The sequence below is a fragment of the Rhea pennata genome, chromosome 3, assembly GCF_028389875.1.
Source record: "Rhea pennata isolate bPtePen1 chromosome 3, bPtePen1.pri, whole genome shotgun sequence".
Taxonomy (NCBI): Eukaryota; Metazoa; Chordata; class Aves; order Rheiformes; family Rheidae; genus Rhea; species Rhea pennata.
Genome location: NC_084665.1, coordinates 20,499,411 through 20,521,420, shown reverse-complemented (window position 1 = coordinate 20,521,420; position 22,010 = coordinate 20,499,411). Strand labels below are relative to the sequence as shown.

Sequence of the window (22,010 nt, the reverse complement as noted above, 5' to 3'; positions counted from 1 at the left end):
ATGCTAATGTATTTGCTTTACACATCTTATCAAATAATTAAGTGAGAAGTTTAAAGAAAAAAATATACATACATATATATATATATATACACACACACACAAACACGCACAGAGAGAGAGAGAGAGAGAGAGAGAGAGAGAGAGTTATGTTTTCATGTTCCTCCTCCTACGAAACCAAGCCCCAAAGAACAAAAAGTCCCTCTACAGAGGCTTGGGAGGAGCCCCTTGGTGACGTTTAATAACCACAGTTTACCCCAACTTTAAATCTCACGACCACAGCAGATGGTTTTATGACTTAATTACTGCCAGTAACTGCCACACATTAGAAACAAATAAATAGATAAATAAATGATGCAATGGTCCACATATTAGCATTTTTTTTAATTGAGAGCTAAACTACATATTAAAGATCATGGTTTAGAGAACGGGAGGTGGATGAATGTTGTATAAGGATATATAATGATAAACATCTCTTTGTTATCAGACAACTTTGTCAAGAAAGACTGAGTAAACAATAAATTGACTAAATTTTAGTTAACTGAAATTCAATTATAAACCCATAGAAGTGACGGATGAAAAGGAAAAATGTTAAAAGGAATAATTAAAATGGAAGCTGCATGTCATTGCCACTGGCTTTTCCAGCTGCAAGATCTGTTAAAAGAGAAAGAAAATAGATGAAGTGGTCTGATGAAAGGTCTGTATGCCCAAAAGCCTGCTTGCCATTTCAACTATATTAACTGGTTAAATAAAAAGACACTGCCTCTCCCCAAAATCGTGCTTCTTTCATATCCTTAAAATACAAATGCTACAACAAAGTTAAGAAAATAAGTATTTTAAAAAAGTTTAGCTAAAGTGCTTTGTAAAATATTCTAGATAATACAGTAATTTGAAAAAGAGAGATAGCTCTGACAAAGATACTGACGAATAATTGCAAGTATCTTGAACGTACATAATCACTTCACCCTGCATCCTACCTCTGAACTGTTGTTCAGAAGCATTTATTTCAGAACAGTTACTCGGATTCCTCAGAACTTGCCCCTAAACCAATGTTTTGGCATTCTCATATTCTTATTTTAGTGTGCCTGCACAGCAATGAAAGTCACAATGTTGCAAAACATTTTACTTTAAAATATCTGAATTAAGTGTATGAGAAGCTAATTCTTATATCTGCAGTGACATCTAGTGCAAGAAACAAAAACCACATTTAAACGAGCTTCTAGATGAAAGAGAAGCTATTATAATTTATTGTGTGATTTCTGACTGAGAAACATAGGCATGAAAAATTAACATCAGCACTTTTAAACTTTTCTTATAGCTTGTCTTCTTCATAACATTCACAACTGATTACTTATAACATTGCTAATAATAAAGTGGTTAATGCAAATGCGTATTCATTTCTTTCCATACAATTCCAGTTTTATAAATGTACTTACATTACTATTTGTTTCAGGCAGTTGCCTTGAAAGAGCTAACAGGCTTAGGCACAACACTGGTATTCCATTTATTCTATCCATTTTTCAAAAGAAAACAAAATCAGAAATAATATTTGCCTAATTCTTCCTGCCAGCTTCATAGGTATGCAATCTTATTTTAATCTGCAGTAATTTTTAAACCTTTTCCTTAAAAATTCAAGTAGAAGACACAGACTGTAGAAATGAAGCAAAATTTGGAAGCATGTTTAATACAGATGATTTACAGAAGTTATAAGTTAGTAAATAAATAACATTTGGATGAAAGTACAGTTTTAAGTCTCTCACTGAAAGCATAGTTAAGCTTTAAACACAAGCCAAAAACAAACATTCTAACCAAAATGCAACACCAAGCAGCAACAATTTTACAAAAATGATTCAGTTACTGAAATGTGAAAAATCCTTAGAAACAAGTGTTATCCCTGCCAAACATACAAACACATATGCTAAAGCTGAAAATGAACAGTTTAAATACAGTATCATGCATACATTATTTTGCATATAAATGCACACCATTCCCATAACTCCCTATTTTTTTAATTCAATCTGTAACATTTTAGGACATATGTTCCAAAGACATGTATCCATGTTTACTTCTAATGCAATTTCACAGAAAGTTGCATGTTCTTTAAGGGCAGGATTAAAGCATACACTGAGTCTTTCATAAAAACCTTTGATAGCAGGCATCCCAGTGGTAAAGTGATTAAAGTGATAAAAGCAGTTACTAACAACAAGCTGTTATTCTTGTTTGTCAGATAATTTTAAATATTTTAAACAAACTTATTCATTAGTGATTTAGGGCAACCGTGTTATGCAGTAGGTTCCTAACGTTTTAGTAATCTTACTATGGATTATGGGGGGAGAGGGAAGAAAACAGGATTTTTTCATTGCTAAAGACATTGGAGAGAGAAGCGTTTTATCTATTAGTTTTCTGAGAAGCCGCCTATGCCACAACTAATGAACAATCATCACTATCCAGTAATGAGACGTACTTTAAAAATCTCCACAGTTTGTTCTTCAAGAATCCAAAAGCTTCCACAAATTCTCTACTCTACAGTCATCAGTAAGTAGGCTTAGTGGATCGAAGAATTTTATGTAAAAGCAGCAGATATTAATTGAGGGTACTTTTCACTTGAGGATTGAACATACTCAGAGAAAAGTGAGGCCAGGGCTTTCAATCTGTATTTTATCTCTGTGTACTGTATCCCTTTTATAATACCAACTGTGGTTTAAAATTATAGAAAGTGCAAACAAATGTAGATTCATGCAGTATTTATATAGAATACAAGAAACTGTTCTTGACAGATTTCATTATGGTATACAACAAGCCAGCAAAGAAAGGAATAAACCCAAAATTTATTAGTTTCTGACATCCTAATCAGCATATCTTAAGAACAACACAGTAACTTTTGAGTTTTGGTCTGTTAGTGTCTTTGCCAGGCACAGTCAAGATTTACCTATGAAAAAAGAAATGCTCCCGTGTTTAGACCAATATGCCTGGCAAAATAACCAAGTGTTTGGTGGCAAAATAACAGTGTTTGGTATTAGTCTGTGTTTATTCATTACAGCAATATAAGACTCTGTCTGATTACTTCATTTGTCTCAAAGAAAGACACAAGTATTTAAAAACTGGTAAATGTTAATGCTTGAAGACAGACATACAAGCAACAGGTTTTTTCCCCCAAAAAAAGGAATGACTATCTTAAAGACATAAAAATGTACTATTAACTAATAATTCACTGAAGAGCACGAGAAAGAAAAAGGTTATGTAAACACTGTGTTCAGTAATGTACTTGTACAATGTGGTAAATACTGCAGCAGGATTAGCATTATTGATGAAAGTAAGGCTGTGTCACTAAATCTAACAAGGCAGAATCAGAAAAAGCTGCTAAACTATCAATTGTGAGAATTACACGAAAATTCAAGATAGGGCCCTGTCCTTCAATGGATTCTGCGAAGACACATCTCTCCTCAGCCTTTGACAACAGTTGAGCTCTCCCACAAAATGCTAGCTACATGATTAGAATCAAACAGCAGGATAATGAAATGAAAGGTAACTCTAAATCTACTTAAAAACCAAAAGAAACGAGCATCTAAATATATCCAAACAGTAGGCAAGAATGACATGAGTCAGAAAAGGAAAAAGCTAAAAGTATTAAACCAATTTCTACACAAACAGTAAAGCAGAGAAAAGAAATCTAAAAGAAAGCTAGGAAAAAGAATAGCATCTCAGAGAACTATATAAAGGAGAACACATTTTTAAAAGATTAATATTAAAGCTGCTAAAGGTTAGGGAAAGGAACTGAAAAACTCACAAAAGAGGAAAAAAATAAGATGCCAATAAAAGAAAAAGACCTCTAGAAAAATGACAGCACATGCAGTCAAATACAGCAGTCACATCAAAAGAACTTTTGTACCAATTAAAGTCTCAAAGAAGAGAAAAACTGAAAGTTGGACAGGTTACTTTAACACCTTAGAAACCATCTGAAGAAATTATAAACCTCAGGATTGACCTTTAACAGGGCAATATAAAAGGGAATAAACTAAGGAAAAGAGCAAACAGTTTTTCTTCTCTTCTCCCCTTCTTTTGGGGGATGCGCATGAAAGAATATTAACGGGGGAAAAAATAAGTACAGAAATCCAGTGAGAATGGGATGAAGGTAAAATCTTTGCATTAAATAAGTGCTGAGGTTGCAAGACACCTGAAGATAGAAGAAACAATGTAAACTGGTGCTGTTTTGTGAAGTGCAATTCTTTTGACAGACAGAGTGACACTTGAGGAACTGACCCAAACCAGATGGGCTTTAAAAAAATTGAACATTATCACTTTGGATTTCAAAGTAATATTTTACACAACACTATGCATCATTCTACATATCCTTTTTATTAACTTTATTAAGTACTAAAATATTCTTCCTTCAATTAAATAGAGGGCCAGAGGACAGACTAATATTAGATTAATAAAGTCAGGTTGTCATACCATGTTATAGTAAGCAGGTCAAGGATGAAAACAAGCATGAGAAACATCAGCATTGGAAACAATGAGTGTCACATTACACAGATTAACAATTCCAAGCACCTGCCACGCTAAACAGTAAAGGATATTTCTTATGGGACAGCCCAAATTTAAAATCCTAAGGTATGCAGTGCCCTAACTTTGCATTATGAAAAATGGGAGGATTTTGGCTTTAGAAATGAGTTGACAGTAATTCAGACTCCACAGAAACCCAGTTTCCCTGCAAAAGTACTTTTTCCAAATGCAGGAAAAAGAACACACTTTCAATACTACCGTCACCAGTCCAAGATACGTGCAATCAGGCAATAGCATATATGAAGGACTGTAAAAACGTCTGGAACCAATAGCTGCATTAAGCCATACAGACCAATCCAAATAATGTTTATAAATAGTTCACCATACTCTATATAAAGATGCACACTGTGAAAGAAAAACGTAAGACGAATTAGGAACAGACTAAATATCAAAGCAGAATAAGTATATTAAAAGCTAATGGCAGAAGTTAGGAAGAATACTAAGATGCATCTATGTCAGCTGCACACATGATTTTGTACCAACTGAAACAACCAAAGTTTATGCTGCCGAATACTATCGAAAATTTGCCTTCCTTTCATTAAAAATCTTCCTCAGTATTTCTTATCTGGATAGAATTTTCCCTTCTCTATATATTATTTTCAAAGTAGCATTTAGTTTTTGATGGTATAATTTAAAAGTTCAAAATGACTGGAAAGAGCAAACAAGTTTAGAAAACATCTTCCTCCAAAAATAGTAATGAAGTGTGAATGCATCATTTTTTTTGTTAGGCCTGATGAAAGCACTGTATTCAAAAAGACTAGGTAACTTTTTCCAATCATATCTGTTGATCTAATAAAGGATACTACAATTCCTTATGAATCTTGCTTCTTGCATTTTTCAAGAATCATGCACAATCCTTTCAACTGTTTTGGAGTTTAACATTCACAGATTTTTCTCATCACACTTTGAAAATAATTCAAAAACATATGAAAACTTGATACTTAGAATCTAGTGTGAAATGCATGGCTACATGTAATGTGGAAAATACCATTCAGCTACCAGCAATGCACTTACATTTGGTAGGCATATGTGAGTAAGTAGCTACTTGGCTACAAGAATTTTCAAAATCAACTGCCTAAAAGATTTGGAGCAAAAGGTATTAAGGACTGATGGGTAAAATGTGATTTGATTCTCCAAGCCTACTAGTGTGGGCTGCGGTGGAGTAAGAACCAAAAGACAGAAAAAGCCTTCTACAGAACTATCTCAGGAATGTCAGCTCAGGCCTTGGGATACTCCATCAAAAGGTAGAGGAAGAAAAGAAACTCCAGAAGAACCATTCTCGCAGACATCAAATACCCTTCTTACCAGGACCAGCCATTATAGGAACAAAATTATGAGCAAATGGACAATTAACCCCCTTTCTTTCCTGGACAAGGAACACTGGTAGGCAAGATTGTGGACCTTCATCATCTGGATATTACTGTCCAGGTTCTGCCTTGTCTTCCCCTTCCTGCTGGCAATGCTCTCTAAACTCCTATCATCCTCCTGAGATGCCTTTTCTTGAAATACTGCAGAGATAGAGACACACAGACAGAATGAAGTCATGAACTGAAATTGTTCTTCCTTTCTTAAGCTTTTATTTATTTATTTATTTATTTATTTTTAATGATTAGATGATTAGGCTTTCCCTGAATTACATCAGATTCTGCAAGCTGTGTCATTCCTAAGGGACAAAATACCTTTGTTTCTGGTCCCCCAAAGTAACTTCTGGACTGAAAGGTTTTCAATTTGAATTTTGAATTCCCTACCTTCAATTATAAATTCTAGAAACTTATTTAAAAACAAACATACATACACACAATTCCAGGTGCTTACTAAGTATGCCACTCACTACTTGGTGTATTTGGTTTCAGGAAAAGTGCCAGATACTATCAGTTTGGGAGTCAGTGGTACTACTCTCCCAACTCTTAATTTCTCCAAAGGTTTGCAGTAGCAATGGATTTTCAGAGGATCCTCAGTGTTGATGAGGTGCCTCAAGAACCTAATTAGCTCTGCATTCTTCACGAGAACAAAACAGAAGCTGGTATGTTTAAGGACAAAGCTACCCTGTTCTGCATTTATTTAAGTACAGAAAGTGAATTCAAAATTCGTTAGAAGGAAAAAGTCAAGCTACCGACCTTAGAAACCTGTAAAACGCCAGACGTCTACTGTAATATTAACTTTGACCTGTTATATATGTGACATTTTGTAAAATATGCATTTCCGTACAGTGTGTGTGTATATGTATAAATACATAATGTAAAACATAATGAAGTGAAATATCTGTGAGAAATCCCGTTGAAAATCCCAAAAAATGATAAGTCATTATCATCAGATCCCATCTCAGTAACTATTTATTGAGCAAACAAAAATAAATTTTTGATTAGTATTAACACCTGCAAATGAGTCAGAAAAGATTGAATTTTGCACTATAGTCTTTTTTTAATGCGCTGTAGGAAGAAATTGTTAAATATTGAAGTTTTCACTGACTAACAACAAACAAGCCTCATCTGCCTGTGAGCACCTCAGACAATCTTTAAATAAACATAACCCAAATTACACTAATCACTACTGCTTTCTATAGTCTATAATCTGGTTTTGAGCTACTCAGTCTGTCAAGCTTCCAGAAAGCCCTTTCCTATTCATATGGTAGCAATGATTTCAGGAATCATTAAACAAGAAGCAAATAAAAATATGCATAGCTTCAGTAAAATGGTGTAGGATAAAGCTATAAAATAAATAAATCTTCTGCAAATTTCCATTTTTTCAGGGACAAGAAAGTTTTATCAATTGCCTTTAATCTAGAAATAAAATATAAGTTATATTTATATGCTGAAATATTAAGATATAAAAATGCAGAACACAGAAGCTATAAGAACTAAACTAATAAAAGCTTGGTACTAGAATATTAGAATTCTGCCTTCTGTGTTTAAGTCTTATATACTCAGCTATATAATTTTGTCCTGTTTATAATTTCTCCTGTTTATAAGAATTGTTCAACTAATTCTTCCTACAATTCTGTAATTTCTGTGGAAGAATCAATGCATTTCCAACATTAATCTATGAAGATCTTCCACATGCTACATCATGTTTTCTTCATAACTGACTAAAATTCCGAAAATCTCCATGTCACAATAACTCTCTCAATCTAGAATTTAGTTAAAGAGGATAAATGAAGAACTATGCTCGTGTAGATACTTCAAAATAGTAGCAAAAACCCCCACAGGAGTAATGTAAACTAGACCTAAAACATCTCTGAGGAATATGCAAATGGTAATTCCCTGCTCAGTATCTGAACAGACATTAAACAATCCATTCTGTCACACCATCTGCCAGGAAGTTACCAATCCTGCTCTGCGCTCTAAATTATTTGTGCTTTATTTTTAAACATGCAGGCAGTTGACTTACGGAAGTCTGGTAAAATATGTAGAGCAGAACTTAAGAAAAAGAATTAAACGAATCAAAAAGTGATACATAGCAAAAATCAACTAGAAAAATAGATCTCAAATCAGTGACAAGGAGAAAAAAAAATATTGCTTAATACTTGCTTGAAATGCACTCCAAACAATTGTATGTTCTGTGTACAGCAGGGCGCAAAGGTTTAAATAAAGATTTTGAAAATAAAGCCTAAAAGACTAATTAAAACATTTGGAAAAAAACATTAATCCATGTTATGGCAATGAAATTGTGTGAAAGTTTTGTTTGTGTATGCATGTGTGTTTGTGTACACGTGACTGCGTGCGTGTTCACACATGTGCATGCACACGTGTATATATGGAATCATAATTAGCTTGTTAAAGTATCATCTGAGAGTATCATCCTCTTCAAAAGTCAAATGTCAATGCAAAATTTCACTGGTACAATCAGACAATCAATAGACAAAGATACATACACAGAATAAAAGATTCGCATTCTCTATGATGCAAAAAAACATGGTAAGGAAATAACAAGTTACCTTCTTGGAGCTGTACTGTATCTACAAGATGCAAGACAGCATTGTATGTATGCTGCTCCAGAGGGACTTTGGAATCATACAGCTAAGAAGGAGTGTACACACAAAAGTCAGCTCACGTGAATCAACTGGAAAGACATCTGTGCTTGGGACTCCAGGGCACATTTAGGGTTAAGATGCATTTCTTTGGCTGATGGACCTACTCAAGGAAACTCAACAGCAGAAACCCCACTGAAAGTTGTTTTTCAAGTTTACAAGGCATTTCTGGCTGAAATATAGATCTGAAAGGCAACGCAAAAATCTGCATCTACTATGCGCTGTATTCACTGAGATACCAAATGTAACATAAAAGGTATCAGCCAGACCTGTGAATACTCACAGGACAAATGCCAAGGGAAGAAGGAGCCACTTGCCCTTACACCAGGTTTTCTTCATTTGCAATTCACTAAAAACATTCAGTATTTAACAAATTTGTAAGAGACTAGCCTTTTTGCAGCATGAGGTCCACTACGGCAAGGCACAGAAAGAGTTGCACTATCTTTATTGATATTATTTTAAATTTTATTCCAAAACATCACAGTGCATAAGTATTTACTCTAAGAAGCTCCCAAAACTAATTATTTATAATACACCAAAACGAGACAGAAAATTTTGTACAAGCAAGAAAGCTGAAGAAAGACTAGAGTGACAAAGAAAAGTATTTATGCCTTACTTTCAGAATATTTTGGGTTTCATTCCACTTGTTTGTCCACTCTTTGGTCAGTTCTTGTACCTATAAAAGAAAACAAATGTCTGAAAAATCACAGCCCCTCCAAAGTCCTTGACACTGACATCTAAGAACAGTAGTAAGCATTTGTTCAATTCTCTGTAAAATTTAATGTTTAAACAAATATTTAGAAGAACATTATTCCCCCTGGAATAATTCTAGAATAGTCTCCCACTTTCACAAAAAAAAAAAAAAAAAAAAAAAAAAAAGTTAGAGATTAATCAATCTTCCTCAATAAAATATAGCCCATTTTCCTCACCAGTAGAATTTATGCTTTCTTCTTTTAATACATATCCCTCAAAATAAACAGTAACTGATATTCTTACAATTTCTCTCTCTCAAAAAAGAAAACTAGACAATTCTTACTTATGCTGCAAAATGAAGCAAAGGACAGCGATAGTCTCATAAAATAATGGTAGATATTTTTAAAGAAATTGAGTAACTTCACAAAGTGCTTAGCCAATCCCACGAAGTCTAGTGTCACAGACCGATGCAATTACATCCTTCTACTGGAACAGACAGACTCTTCTTTTCCTACAGAGCAGCTAGGCATGTTCAGATAAAAAACCCTCTGGCAAGTGCCAACCATGGTCCACAGCAGAAGAAGTGGACAGCCAGGCTTCAGGAGAAAACCAAAGTTTGCTGCAACTCAGCAATCACACAGCTGGCTGAAATCAGCACTGAGAAGCTACCTGCCTGCAGAGGTGCTGCAGACAGGGAGAGCATGGAGGAGAAGTCTTCCAACAGAGTCCCTCTGAACATCTCCACATCTGCAACCTCCAGCTTACTATCCCAGCTGTCTTTGCAGATCAGCTGCCCGTTAACCTATAAGAAATAAAGGAACTTCTCCCACGCCTACCTATACCCTCAGGATTGCAAGACCGAAATAGATTTTTTTTTGGTGTGTGTGTGTGTGTGTGTGTGTGTGTGTGTGTGTGTGTGTGTGTCTCACATCACTCTTAGTGCTGCCAATCATAATGTTAAAAAAAATTAAAATACAAAAAAATTAAAAATGTCCATCATAATTCTATTCACCATACCAGAACAATTTTTACCTCACAGAAATCATTTAAAATTGTTCTTTTAATATGACAAACCACTTCATTAAAGAAAGGTACCATACATTTGTCCAGTAATTTGAATATGGTGATACAGTCTTTAGCTCTGTATAAATAAATTAATTATTGTAGTCATTTAATTAAAAAAAGCTCTAACTACTGCAATATCTATTAAGAATTTTCAATAATTATAGCTGCAGTAATTATCTTAAATAGTAATCACATAACCTATTAATGAGGTTGACAAAAGATAATAAAATATGCTCAATACGCTTCCCACACAGAGAGGCCAAGACTTCTGAGAGCTTGAATAACATCTCCTAATTAGCGTCTTTTTATCTAAGAATAGTTGTGCAATATAAACTGCTAAAAGCTTTACGTTTGTACACGGAAAACTATATTACACATACTAACCATATTGTCATTCGACTGATTCAGCCAGATAAATTAACAAAAAGTGTAAAAAGAATATGAAAAAAGTAACTTCCGCCTGAAGGCTTGAATTACTGTTATGTAGGTTGTTCTCTAAGTATTGAATGCAACACACTAAGGAGTTTTTGCATATGCTATGAAATTATAAAATGTGTTCCTAGCAAAAACTTTGCCTATATGCAGCTATGGTTCATACTAATGCATATATTTTTTCATTTTTGTCCTGAATTTTACTTTTAAAGTGTCATTTTATGGACTAGTGTTTCAATTTGTCTTTAAAATTGGTATTAGCAACCAGAATCCTAAAAGGTACAAAAAGATACTATATCATCAATTATGTATGTCAAACACATTTCTCAAAATGTAATGCACCGATCTTGTAATCATGACGGGCTGAGCAGCACCAGTGAAAGCCTTTTAATTTAATTCAGTCAAAACATCTGTATCCATATTTGATGGAACTAAATACAGTAAATAAATTCACTATCACATATCTGAAGAATTCCAAATTCTTTTCTCCCTCTTTTCCCCAAACTTGAGTAATATTATTTTTAAAAATGCTTTGCAGTAGTGTTAAGAACAACTAACATTATTAAATATTAATATTTAATAAATAATAAAGTAGATAATATTACTAAAGCACACTGTTTCCACTTATATTATTAAAATAAAAAATAATTAATAACATATTAATTAAGAAGAATGACAGGAAATGAGAGTACCATTATACTTATATTCTTTTACATTCTATGAGTACATCTAAACTGTCTGGGAATTCTTCCGAGCTTCCACAGTGGGAGGGTGCACTGGCCGCGGTGCACACTGCCTCCCTGCTCTCAGCCCCCTGACTTCCCTGGGAAGAAAGCTGACACACGCAGGTACAGGAAGAGGCTTCCAGCACATCCCTTGGGCTGGACAATGAAACCACTTGCTGTGAGACACACCATGAAGAACACCCACCCGGTGCTTAAACGAAAAGATGAGTAATTAGGCACCAAGCACATCGGCACATGGCTGTAACAGATTTGAGGACTGACACTTTCTGAAAACATACATCACAAGTTATTGGTTACTTGAAAACGTGAGACAGTCAATCATTTTCCCAAAAACAACTTACTGCATTTTCTGTGCACTGAGTTATCACTCTGATTACTATAATTTAGTACAATAATCGAGTGGATTTTCCTTTCTATTATATTTAACATACTTTTTTGAGGCAAGCTGGCCTGGGAAAAAATATTTTGATTACTTAAACAAAAGTGCTACATAAATATCAAAGCTATATAGTTTGTTTATAATATATCTTGCAATAACTGGATAACAAAAATACAAGTTTACATCTAGTTAAAGATCAAGAAAACACTGTTTGATAAGAAAACAAAAGACATTTATCAAAAAGATCTGAAAATGATCATCATTTTTGCATCCAGACCCCATTTTCTTACTGACTTGATATAACAAATGATAACTCACCCTTGCTTCATTCTGCTGAAGCTTTTCCTCCATACTTAAAGCTGTTGGAGAATCCAGGAGTGCAATCTAAAATTATAAAAGTCAAGATTAGTATGCCAAAAAAAGCAAAAATCCTGTTGGAGTCAGATGAAAGAAGTGTAACTATTTAACTTTTTTTTGATAATTTCATACAAAATATTTTAAACTCCAATATATGACATATCACCTTGAATCACAGTAAAACATTCATAGTAATCAAAATTTTGTCAAAGCAGATATTCTGAATACAAACCAGCAGTTTGGGGGTATTTTCATTCCTTTTGTCTAAACATTGCCATACACCAAAACCGAGCAATTTTCTGATACAGTTATCTTTATATCTCTCTTAAACATGAAAAATAATGATATACCAATGGTCTTGCATAGTTAACCATTTTGCTATGAAACACATATGTATACTGTTTATCTTAAAAAAAAGTAATTGACTTTAGAGCAGGCAAAGTACTACACAACACAAACACACACTTAGCAATCCTCATTTTTATATAACCTTCTACACTATTTTTCAGTGAATAATATTTTCAGCGATCTATGGAAGCATTTGCAATATGAAATTCTGGAAATATAAAGGGAGCCCACAGAAGAAATTATACAGGGATTTATATTCTGTTGTGTATATCTAACACCACTCACTGTTTAACCAATCATCATAAATCCAATTAACTGAGCTAGTCTGAAGCTAGTCCTCTATTGTCTCCCACACAGCCATCTATCACATCCTACAACCGAACCAGATTTATATTGTGATATCTGCTGTTTTACAGTTTGGAACTGGGTCCAAACATTAGATCTGCCAAGGGCTCTAAGTTACCTCTACTTGATTAAATCAAACCATATTCCAAAAACAACAACCTGGGGAAGAATAAAATTAATTCCCATCACAAAGAATATGAAAAAAACACAGGAGTGTAATAGAGTAATTCGACTCCATAAAGAGTTTTCTAATTGTCTGTAACACAGCAGAACTCTCTGCTGCAATCATCTGCAAGCCTATTATTGCTTCATACTATGGTCCTATCCCTTTTTTCAGCAAATGTTTCATGGCATGAAATCTAGCTAAAGTACTAATTGTTTATAAAAATGACTATGCTGAACTGACATTTCACATTGCACAGCCTAAAATAAAATTAGATACTTCTAAAAATAAATCTAAAAATATCATTTCAAATGTTTTCCCAAATTTGTATTTGTTCAAGTATGAAATCCAGTAGTCCCAAGTGGTGTTATTTAGAAGAGAAAACTGGCCTAAGTCAACTGTCAATTCCTTATTGTTAGCTGAGTTTCACCATCCTCAACGCAGAGGAAGAAATTAAGCTTAACCAAGCTTGTGCAGCAAATGTTTACAGTGGATAATATTGACAGAAAAACAAGAGAGAGCACTGTGGAAAAGATAAGCAAAGAGGAACTTCAACTGTCTGAAAATAATCGTCTGTGCAGATCAGCGTTCTGCATATCTAGAGTACAGAGTGAGACCTTTCCAAAGAAACCATGCTTGGGTACAACCCCACATGCACATCAGATACACTGTACCAGGCCGTCCATGATGCAGACACATTGCACTGAACAGCATGGTTACAACAGCAATGCCTACCAATGTAAGGAAAGTCTACAGCTCCCATATATCCTAACTCTTTAGTTTTCCTGAGTTTTTTCAAAAGATTGTCTTTCAGTGAATCAAGCAACATCCTTGAACATTCACCAAAGATATGCTTGTTTCAGTAGTTATTTCTTTGTTAGTTTTCCTAGCACACAAGGAAAACAGTAAGACCAATGTATTTCCTAATTGCTGAAATCAATGGTTCAGTGACTCAGTACAGCAAGAGAAAGTCAAACTAGCATACTTCAAACATGAAATATATTTTGTTCACTCAATCAAGCTGAGAATTCTTTCTTATAGTAAAAAAGAGAATTAATATTCCTTTTCACTATTGGCATTTCCTGCCCATTGACAGAAATCTTTTGGCCATTTTAACTCCCAGTCTGTTATGGGTACATTATAGCATTTCTGTTCATGATTACTACCACCATCATCACAATCTGCTGTTTCAGCAACAGATTAAACAAAGAGTTACTATTTTTAATGATTAATAAACATTATTTTTTTTTCAAATCAATATCAGAAAGTTGAGAAAAATAGTTAAAATCTTCCATTTCATCTTTTTTGGATTAACTGTTTTGTCATTCATAATGTATGCTCTGCTCTGTATTGTACATGAGTATATTCAGGTATTTACTTGAGCATCAGAAATGACTGTTAACAAAGTCAGTGCCACTTGGCACTTCATCTTCCCTCAGCCAAGAGAGAAATCTGAGTGTTTCCAGTCTGATCCAATACAAAATATACACGTTTTATAACACCCCCCAGAAGTACTTTTACATATATGTTTAGCATGTTATCCACTTTCTAACATACTGTGCAGCCAAACTCAAATAAAACATGACGTTCAAACTTGTTGATATTCCTACAGTTTGCACATCTTAAGTACTTTATAACATCTGCTACTTTAAGGTATCAACTGAAGGATCTCTTCAGTTCATTAGGCTAGATGTAGTAAATACGTCACTGCTCAGTCACCTGATATTGTGGTGACTACCTATTCCACAACATACTGCAATCAAGGTCTGATTATATTAAGACAAAGCTAAAAGGTTTAGGTTGGTAATTTTCCCCCGTTATATTAAAACAGGTAATCTACTGGCCATATGGAAACTGATTCAGTCAGGAAAATAATATTCATTAATAGGTTCATATAGCTTGTTTACTCAAATCAATATAATGAAAGATAATTATCTCACTACATTCTAGAAATAGATGTTATAACTCAAAGAAAATCATACGTAAGTTTCAATCAAAACTAACCTGATTCCCTTGAGCAAGCAGGGCTTTTAATCGGGCTATTTCAGCTCTCAGCTCACGGATCAGTTTGACGTTAGGATCCTCATTAATAGTAGGCTTGTTGATGATGTTTTTGGCTCTATTTGCATAGCGAAGCGTACTTAAAGTTTCTCCGTAATTGACATCAGCAGGTGAAATAGCTATGGAGATTGAAATCAGAAACAGTTTATCCAACATCGTATGTCTCATTTAACAAAGCTGGTTTATATCTTAAAAGTCAGATAAACTTAATGTGGATTAAAAAATAGAAATATGATTAACTACTATGGCTACGATTTGTTCCAATTCTTCGCTTTGCTCCACTAATTCTATGTCACTATAACCTTGTTTAAGCAAACCAAGTTACACCACTATGCATTAAAATAATCAGATCCATTAATCAAGAGTTGTAAAGAAATCTAGATGTCAATCTATTTAACATTTACATCTCCCTCGTAAGCATAAATATATCCTATATGTTTTTTTCTGCAAATTTTTACAAGAACAGTGGGAAAAAACAATGAGTACTTCATAAGTATCAATGCAATCATCAAACAGAAAAGTCATTTTAGGTAAAAACACAATACATTCAGTCTCAGATTTGAAGGTAAATTAAGCAACATTCAAGCAAAAAGCAGATATGAAAACTGAAACAAGAGTTTCTATCACTAACCTACAAAACTAACCATTCTGTTGAGTTGTGGGTATCTGGCAGCAGGCAGAACCATTACTGGCTAAGCTACTTTAAATACTTTGTTCATCTACCTGATGCAACAACAGAAAACAATAATATTTTCACAAGCAACTTCATCATGAAACATAATGATGTTTCAACGAAAGTGCTAACCTTACACTTCACATAAAACTTTCCTAGTAACGTATAAGATGTTCTAAACAAAAAAGATAATTAGATCAACAAAATACCAAAAGCATAAAAGAGACCACAGTTCTGAAATGATGGGAGACCAGAAGTCTAATTAACCAAATTGAAAAAGAGAGCAGAAGAGTCAGAAAATGAAAACACTTCAAAAATCTTTCTTTCTTCATTCTGTCAACAGCAACAAATGCTATTTTTGTGCTAGAGCTCCCAGATTTAATGAGGATGCACCTGGCAACACTACACTTCCCTTAGCTAATATTACTCCCCTCCCTTACTTTAATTACTGTCTCCTCTCCCCTCCTCTATTGTCCTCTTTCTAGAAAGATGACAAAACATTTTAAATCAACACAATGAACTGAAATTGAATGTACTTTTGTAAGAGTATATGGCAGACTTTTATTTCATCTTCTTGCTTTTTTAATGTTTAGTTACAGGCAGGCCAAAAATATCTGGACTGTTTATCAGTGTCTATCAGGTAATTCAGCCTCATTATCAGCAGAGTTATGGTTGAAGAAAAGATCAACCATCCAGGGCTCTGCCTAGCAGAAGCACTGTTAGTAGAAAGGGAAGTAGCTGAAAAAGCAGCTGTGCACTGTGATCATCAGCACAGATACTGAAAGCTCACCATGTTTCTAAAACCTTTTCCCTTGACCCTGCCATACCACAAAACATGAAGTTATTCAACCATGGAACTGAAAGAAAACATCAGGAAGAAAGATGTCAGTGTAGTGTTACTTAAACGGTCAGAACACAGCAGAATCTGGTCCATGATGCTCTTTTGATACTACTATGATCCAACTAAGAAAAGAAAGTGGCACAGATTCCAAAAACATCCGCAAAATTCGTGCAAGAAAGAAACTGCTACCTGGGGAATTTGACTACAGCAAAACAACTCTCAATAAAGAGCCAGATCTGCTGCATCTTATTCCCTCAGCTCAACTCCCTCACCCATTTCTAAGAGAAGACTCCATCCGTTGGATTGCATTGTATTTGAACATAAAACTAAGAAAAACCTCAGAGTTGCTCCTCACACCTTACAGCTCTGACATCAAAAATCTTCCCTTCTCCTCCCCTGAAAGGTTCTTGTGGCATTATTTCTCTTTTTGCAAATGGAATTCCCATTCCAATTTGTAGAAAAACATGCAACACTGATGCCATAGGTAGGCTTTTAATCTAAGTGAACCTTACTGAGCTTTCTATGGTTCAAAAGAAAGCTGTAAGAAAACTCTGTAAGAAGACTGATCATAAATAATTAAATTCAGACAAAAAGTTGAAGTGCTGTCTGTATCTAGAAAGTAGGGCACATGAACACAACATATTCTTATCCACTGAACGTCAAAAAAGACCAGCTTGTTTCTGCCACTAATGCTAACAAAAACAATAGTTTTGTTAAAGCAAAATGATTTACACATCAATATTGACAGATGCACAAGGCTGTTTTTTTTTTTTTTTTTTTTTTTTTTTTTTTTTTTTTTTTTTTTAAACTGGGGTGATAGGTATAAGAGCAGAGAAGTATAAGACTTAAGACTTCCTTCAGGTCCCACACCTGAGTGTTTACAGTCAGTAACAGAGCTTTCTGGAATGCAGATGGACTAAAAGGATAAGCAGGAGCTATTATTTTAACTAGTCAGAATAGCTAATCATTACACTGGGCATGTGTCAGAAAGAGGGACACAGCAGTTAGATGTCAGAGCAGATGTAAGCAATTAGACACATACAATTGGGTGACTCTTGCTTATGCAAGCAAATGCCTAACGACTGTACGTACACAATCTGGATGCCTTGTTACATTTGTGACCAGTCACACACCCAGCAGTGACACACACGCAGACAAAACAGATGATCTGCATATGAAAGTGAAACTCTCGCATTCTGGAGACACAGGTAGCTGATCATGGGATTACTGAATAAACTAGATTACCCCTAAATAAGCAGTGAAAACAGGCATAATTTCACTGCTGTCTGGTTTTGCTCATTTTCAAAGGCCAATGTTTGTATGGGATGTTATGTAGAGTACAGGTAAAAGAAGAGGATTACTCAAAAGCTCATAAAGAAATAAATCACTAAAAGCTGTAAACAATGCTCTGCCTTAATGAGGCATCTGGAATCCAAATATTTACAGCTAATCCTATTAAGTAGGAACTGTTCAGGATGTAAAAAGTAATTTAAAAACACTTACTGGCAATCATTATAGTTTTTGAGTTTCCTCCTAGACTATCTTTTAACAGCCAAGTCAACACAGAGTCCCTGTAAGGCACAAATACTTGCTTCTTCTTTGCAAGAGGATTTGTTGCATCCTGAGATAAATCAGCTGTGAAGCAAGGAGAGGAAGAGAAGAAAATAGCAATTACGTATTTGCATTCATTTCAAAAACTCTCATGTTAGGCCACTATTTTTTGCAATACAAACTCTAAATGAACGCAAATGTAGGTAATGACTACAAAAACCCAAACAGCCAGTCACAAAAAACAGACACTCACCTAAGGCAGAAATGACATTTCCCAGAGTAACTAGAGATTTGTTAATATTCCCCCCTTCCTTTAATCTAACTCCTGTGGCACCAGTGGCATCTGCTCTCTCACTTCCAGCAAGATCTACCAAATGAATCTTGCTAACAGTCTCACAAGGCATTTCAGAATCAAATTTAGCCTATGGAAACAAACAAACAAAGAAAAATGCATTAAGCTACCAATTTCTAAAATCTTACTGAATACAATTTAATTGTCCTTTCCACATCACAATTGAATTTAACTTGTTTCCAACAGCAGAGTTTTAGAAACCAAATGTCATAGAAAAGCATTTGATCATGAACTGCTGCATAACTCCTACTCAAGTAGTTACTTTTTAGAACTGTACTGTTTGCAACTTTGAAGCAATTTATGTACATAAACTAACAACTATGGATTGATATTTACATGATGTACAGGAAGTTTATTGCTGCTTTCAACTAACATTTAAAGATACAGCACACTGCTAAAGATACACACACGCTGAGACACATCTACACTCAATTTCTCCCTCCAACTTCAATTAAGTAGCAATTGCAATTGTATTTTATGATTTTCACTGATACTTCCTCCTACTTTTTAATCTTACTTTGTACAATGACTCAAACTACAACTGTTTTCAACTTCCTCCCACTTTTATGGTGCAACAGTAAAGCTGCTTGCCTCTCATCCTCTTTGATAGTTTTACAATGAGTAAATCACTGATTAAGGCATGGGATTTCGTGTGTGTTTAGGAGGAGAAATGCAAAGTTCTGTGAGAAGACCAAACCATCCCTATGCTACTTTTTCTTCTTCTAGCAAATTATTTGTGGACTGTCTATAAAGAACCCAAACAACTGCAAACAACTGGAGGTATTAGAAAAGGAGTTTATTGTACATACCCAAAAAATTCCTATGCTCTGAAACAATGCATTAAATCTCTCCATTATTCCATCAGTGAATCAAGGAATATAAAGAGGATTCCAATAGTAAGAGAAGATTCAGAAAGAAAATCTTAGAAAACATTTCTACTTTCTACTTTTGGGCTATGGTAACAGGGTTCCTTGTAAACCTTGTCTAAAAATAACATCATGGTATGAAAGGTAGCCCATCTTGAGCTCTTGTCCAAGTCACACAAAACATACTTTCCTCACCATGTTCTGTCATAACAATGTCTACAGCAATGTCATAAAACATGCTTTAACAGTTCAGTCAGTATTGGTTAGTCGCAATTTCCAACAATTATCCCTCCCAAATTCTATGTCAATTAAATGTCATTCTAAGTAATCACTGTATACTGTAAATTACAATGATTTTAATCACTGATAAACATAGTTTCAACTCTCAGATGTTTCACACTTTTATCTTTCTCTATCATAAGGCAACCACATAAAGTCATTATCAATACTTCCAGATTTGACAACTGTATTTTTTAGTTGTTACATGAGTTATTAAATGCAAATTTGTATCATAATAGAGTTAATTCTTTTTACCTGAGTGAAGTTGATTGTGAAAATAGCATGAGACCTGCTACTGACATCATTCATTCCGGTTGCAGCTGTAGTTCTATTTATATTTCCTGCGTCCATAAGTTCCTCTACATCAGTATAATTTTGCACTAAATGTTTAGACAAATCTACAGAAAAACAGGAAGTGTTACAGTACGCTTACACATGCAAATGATTTTCTTTAGAAAAAGATTCAAATTACCCTCTCTACTACAAAGTATTGCTACTATTACAGTGTTTATTGTCATGCTTATCACTTTTAAGAAAGGAATGAGGCTTTGTGTGAACTGCAAACTTGCAGGTTTACAGTAAATTAAGAAAAAAAACTCAATTTTACTAAAGTATATAATGTGGTAACACATGCATATTCTCTTAAGCGACAAGAATCTTCCCTGGCAGATGACAGATTAAGACTATTAGATACCAATAGGCTCTTTCCAACTCGATTTATAATTTCTATTTTCAATTTATAAATTATATTCAACCAATACTTAAAAAAAAACGGGAAAAAAAAAATTAAAAAAATCCCATAATGCTGTTATACACAGGAAAACAATATATTCTTTTACATTTTAAAAGATAAAAAAACCCCACTATATAATTAAACACTTTCATATATTTAAAGGTAAGAAAATGCCCAGTCCAAAATATTGAAAGTTCTCTTACCCTCAACATAGGGCCCTTCTTTTGGATGTTCTCGTATTCGTAAATTATTAGTTTTTGATGACTTTCGCCTGAGAAGGTCTCTCACACGTTCGTTATAAATTTCCAGATAACTGAAAGACAAAGATTAGAAAAATGCTGACACAAGATTTTTTTAAAAAACAAAGCTACGTTTTACTGTGTTTAGAAACAAGATGCCTGGATCTTGCAAATGAATCCAAAGTCAGTAGTGTCCACAGCAAAGCCAAAAAAGTAAGAAGCAAGTAGAAGGGAAGCAGATATTAGCAAGATTAGAGCTCCTAATGTTAGTCTGAAATATTAAAATAAGCAAGATGCTTTCTAAAAGCACAAGCACTGTCACTACCATTGAAATAAAACAAAATACATAGAATTGTATTGAAGGAGTGAGAAGTATTGCACATTCTGACTAAGACGCTAACATTGCCAAAAAAAAAACAAGAAGAAATCAATTATAGGCCTGAGGCCAAGCATGGAAAGTTATCTGAAAAACACATACCTTTCCCAGAATTAGTAAGTGAAACAGGGTTGTTTTAACTGAAACAAGTTTGATAATCAGCGAACATGCTAAGACCTACCTGACTTCTGTTCGAAAGGATGCCTCGTTCCGCTTTGTTTTTTCACTTATTTTGCTGAATAATCCTTCACAAATTCGAGGTATTAAACCAGCATCACCCTGCAAAAACAACAATTATTTGCAAGTCTATACATACATGCAATATTTTGAAAAATAATATTCAAGATCGCTAGTTGAGAGTTCCAAGATCCAGAGGCAGTGGGAAACTAACCTGAAAACCTGCAAATATTCTCTTGCACTATTTTGTTGCAGTCAACTTGCCACTTTAATCACCATATGTGTTGGAATTTATATACTTGCTGCAATTCCTTGCTATTGGCCTGCATTTTACCCCTTTCACTTCACCCAAATAACCCCAGTTGCTCAAGGCAGAAACTGGCTCTTCAGAGCAATAGATGAACTGCCTTATCCCAGTACTTCTCACCTCCCCATCTATCTCATTTTGCTACGGACTTTGCAATTATCTGCAATGAATGGGGCAAGAGACATACAGCTTCATCCGTAAACCACCCTCATTCTAATCCCTAATCCCTAGGTCACAGCCTATTCTCTCCCTCTATAAAGTTGCAGCAGGTCCTCTGAATACATTAGTATGCAATAAAGAAAGTAAAACTATATCAATTTATCTCACAATGCAGCCAAATTAAATCTGACATTTAATTTCTGAACGCTTGACTCCTTAATTGCAGAGTTTTTATAAAAAAAAAAAAATGAGAAAACATATTCCTTCACACAGATTCCTAT

The 22,010-nt window shown here is 34.4% G+C and overlaps 1 protein-coding gene across 8 annotated transcripts in view; it reads right to left on the bottom strand.

The window, feature by feature from the left end:
- Positions 1 to 22,010, bottom strand: part of KIF16B (kinesin family member 16B) — a 146,627-nt gene that overhangs the window by 100,933 nt on the left and 23,684 nt on the right. For all 8 annotated transcript variants that reach the window (XM_062571746.1, XM_062571751.1, XM_062571752.1 and 5 more), the window contains exons 5-12: positions 21,268 to 21,365; positions 20,675 to 20,784; positions 19,994 to 20,136; positions 18,495 to 18,663; positions 18,194 to 18,325; positions 15,120 to 15,295; positions 12,221 to 12,286; positions 9,204 to 9,263 (exon numbers count right to left, since the gene is read on the bottom strand). In XM_062571746.1, coding sequence (XP_062427730.1) covers positions 9,204 to 9,263; positions 12,221 to 12,286; positions 15,120 to 15,295; positions 18,194 to 18,325; positions 18,495 to 18,663; positions 19,994 to 20,136; positions 20,675 to 20,784; positions 21,268 to 21,365 — 954 coding nt within the window. The remainder of the gene's footprint in view (positions 1 to 9,203; positions 9,264 to 12,220; positions 12,287 to 15,119; positions 15,296 to 18,193; positions 18,326 to 18,494; positions 18,664 to 19,993; positions 20,137 to 20,674; positions 20,785 to 21,267; positions 21,366 to 22,010) is intronic.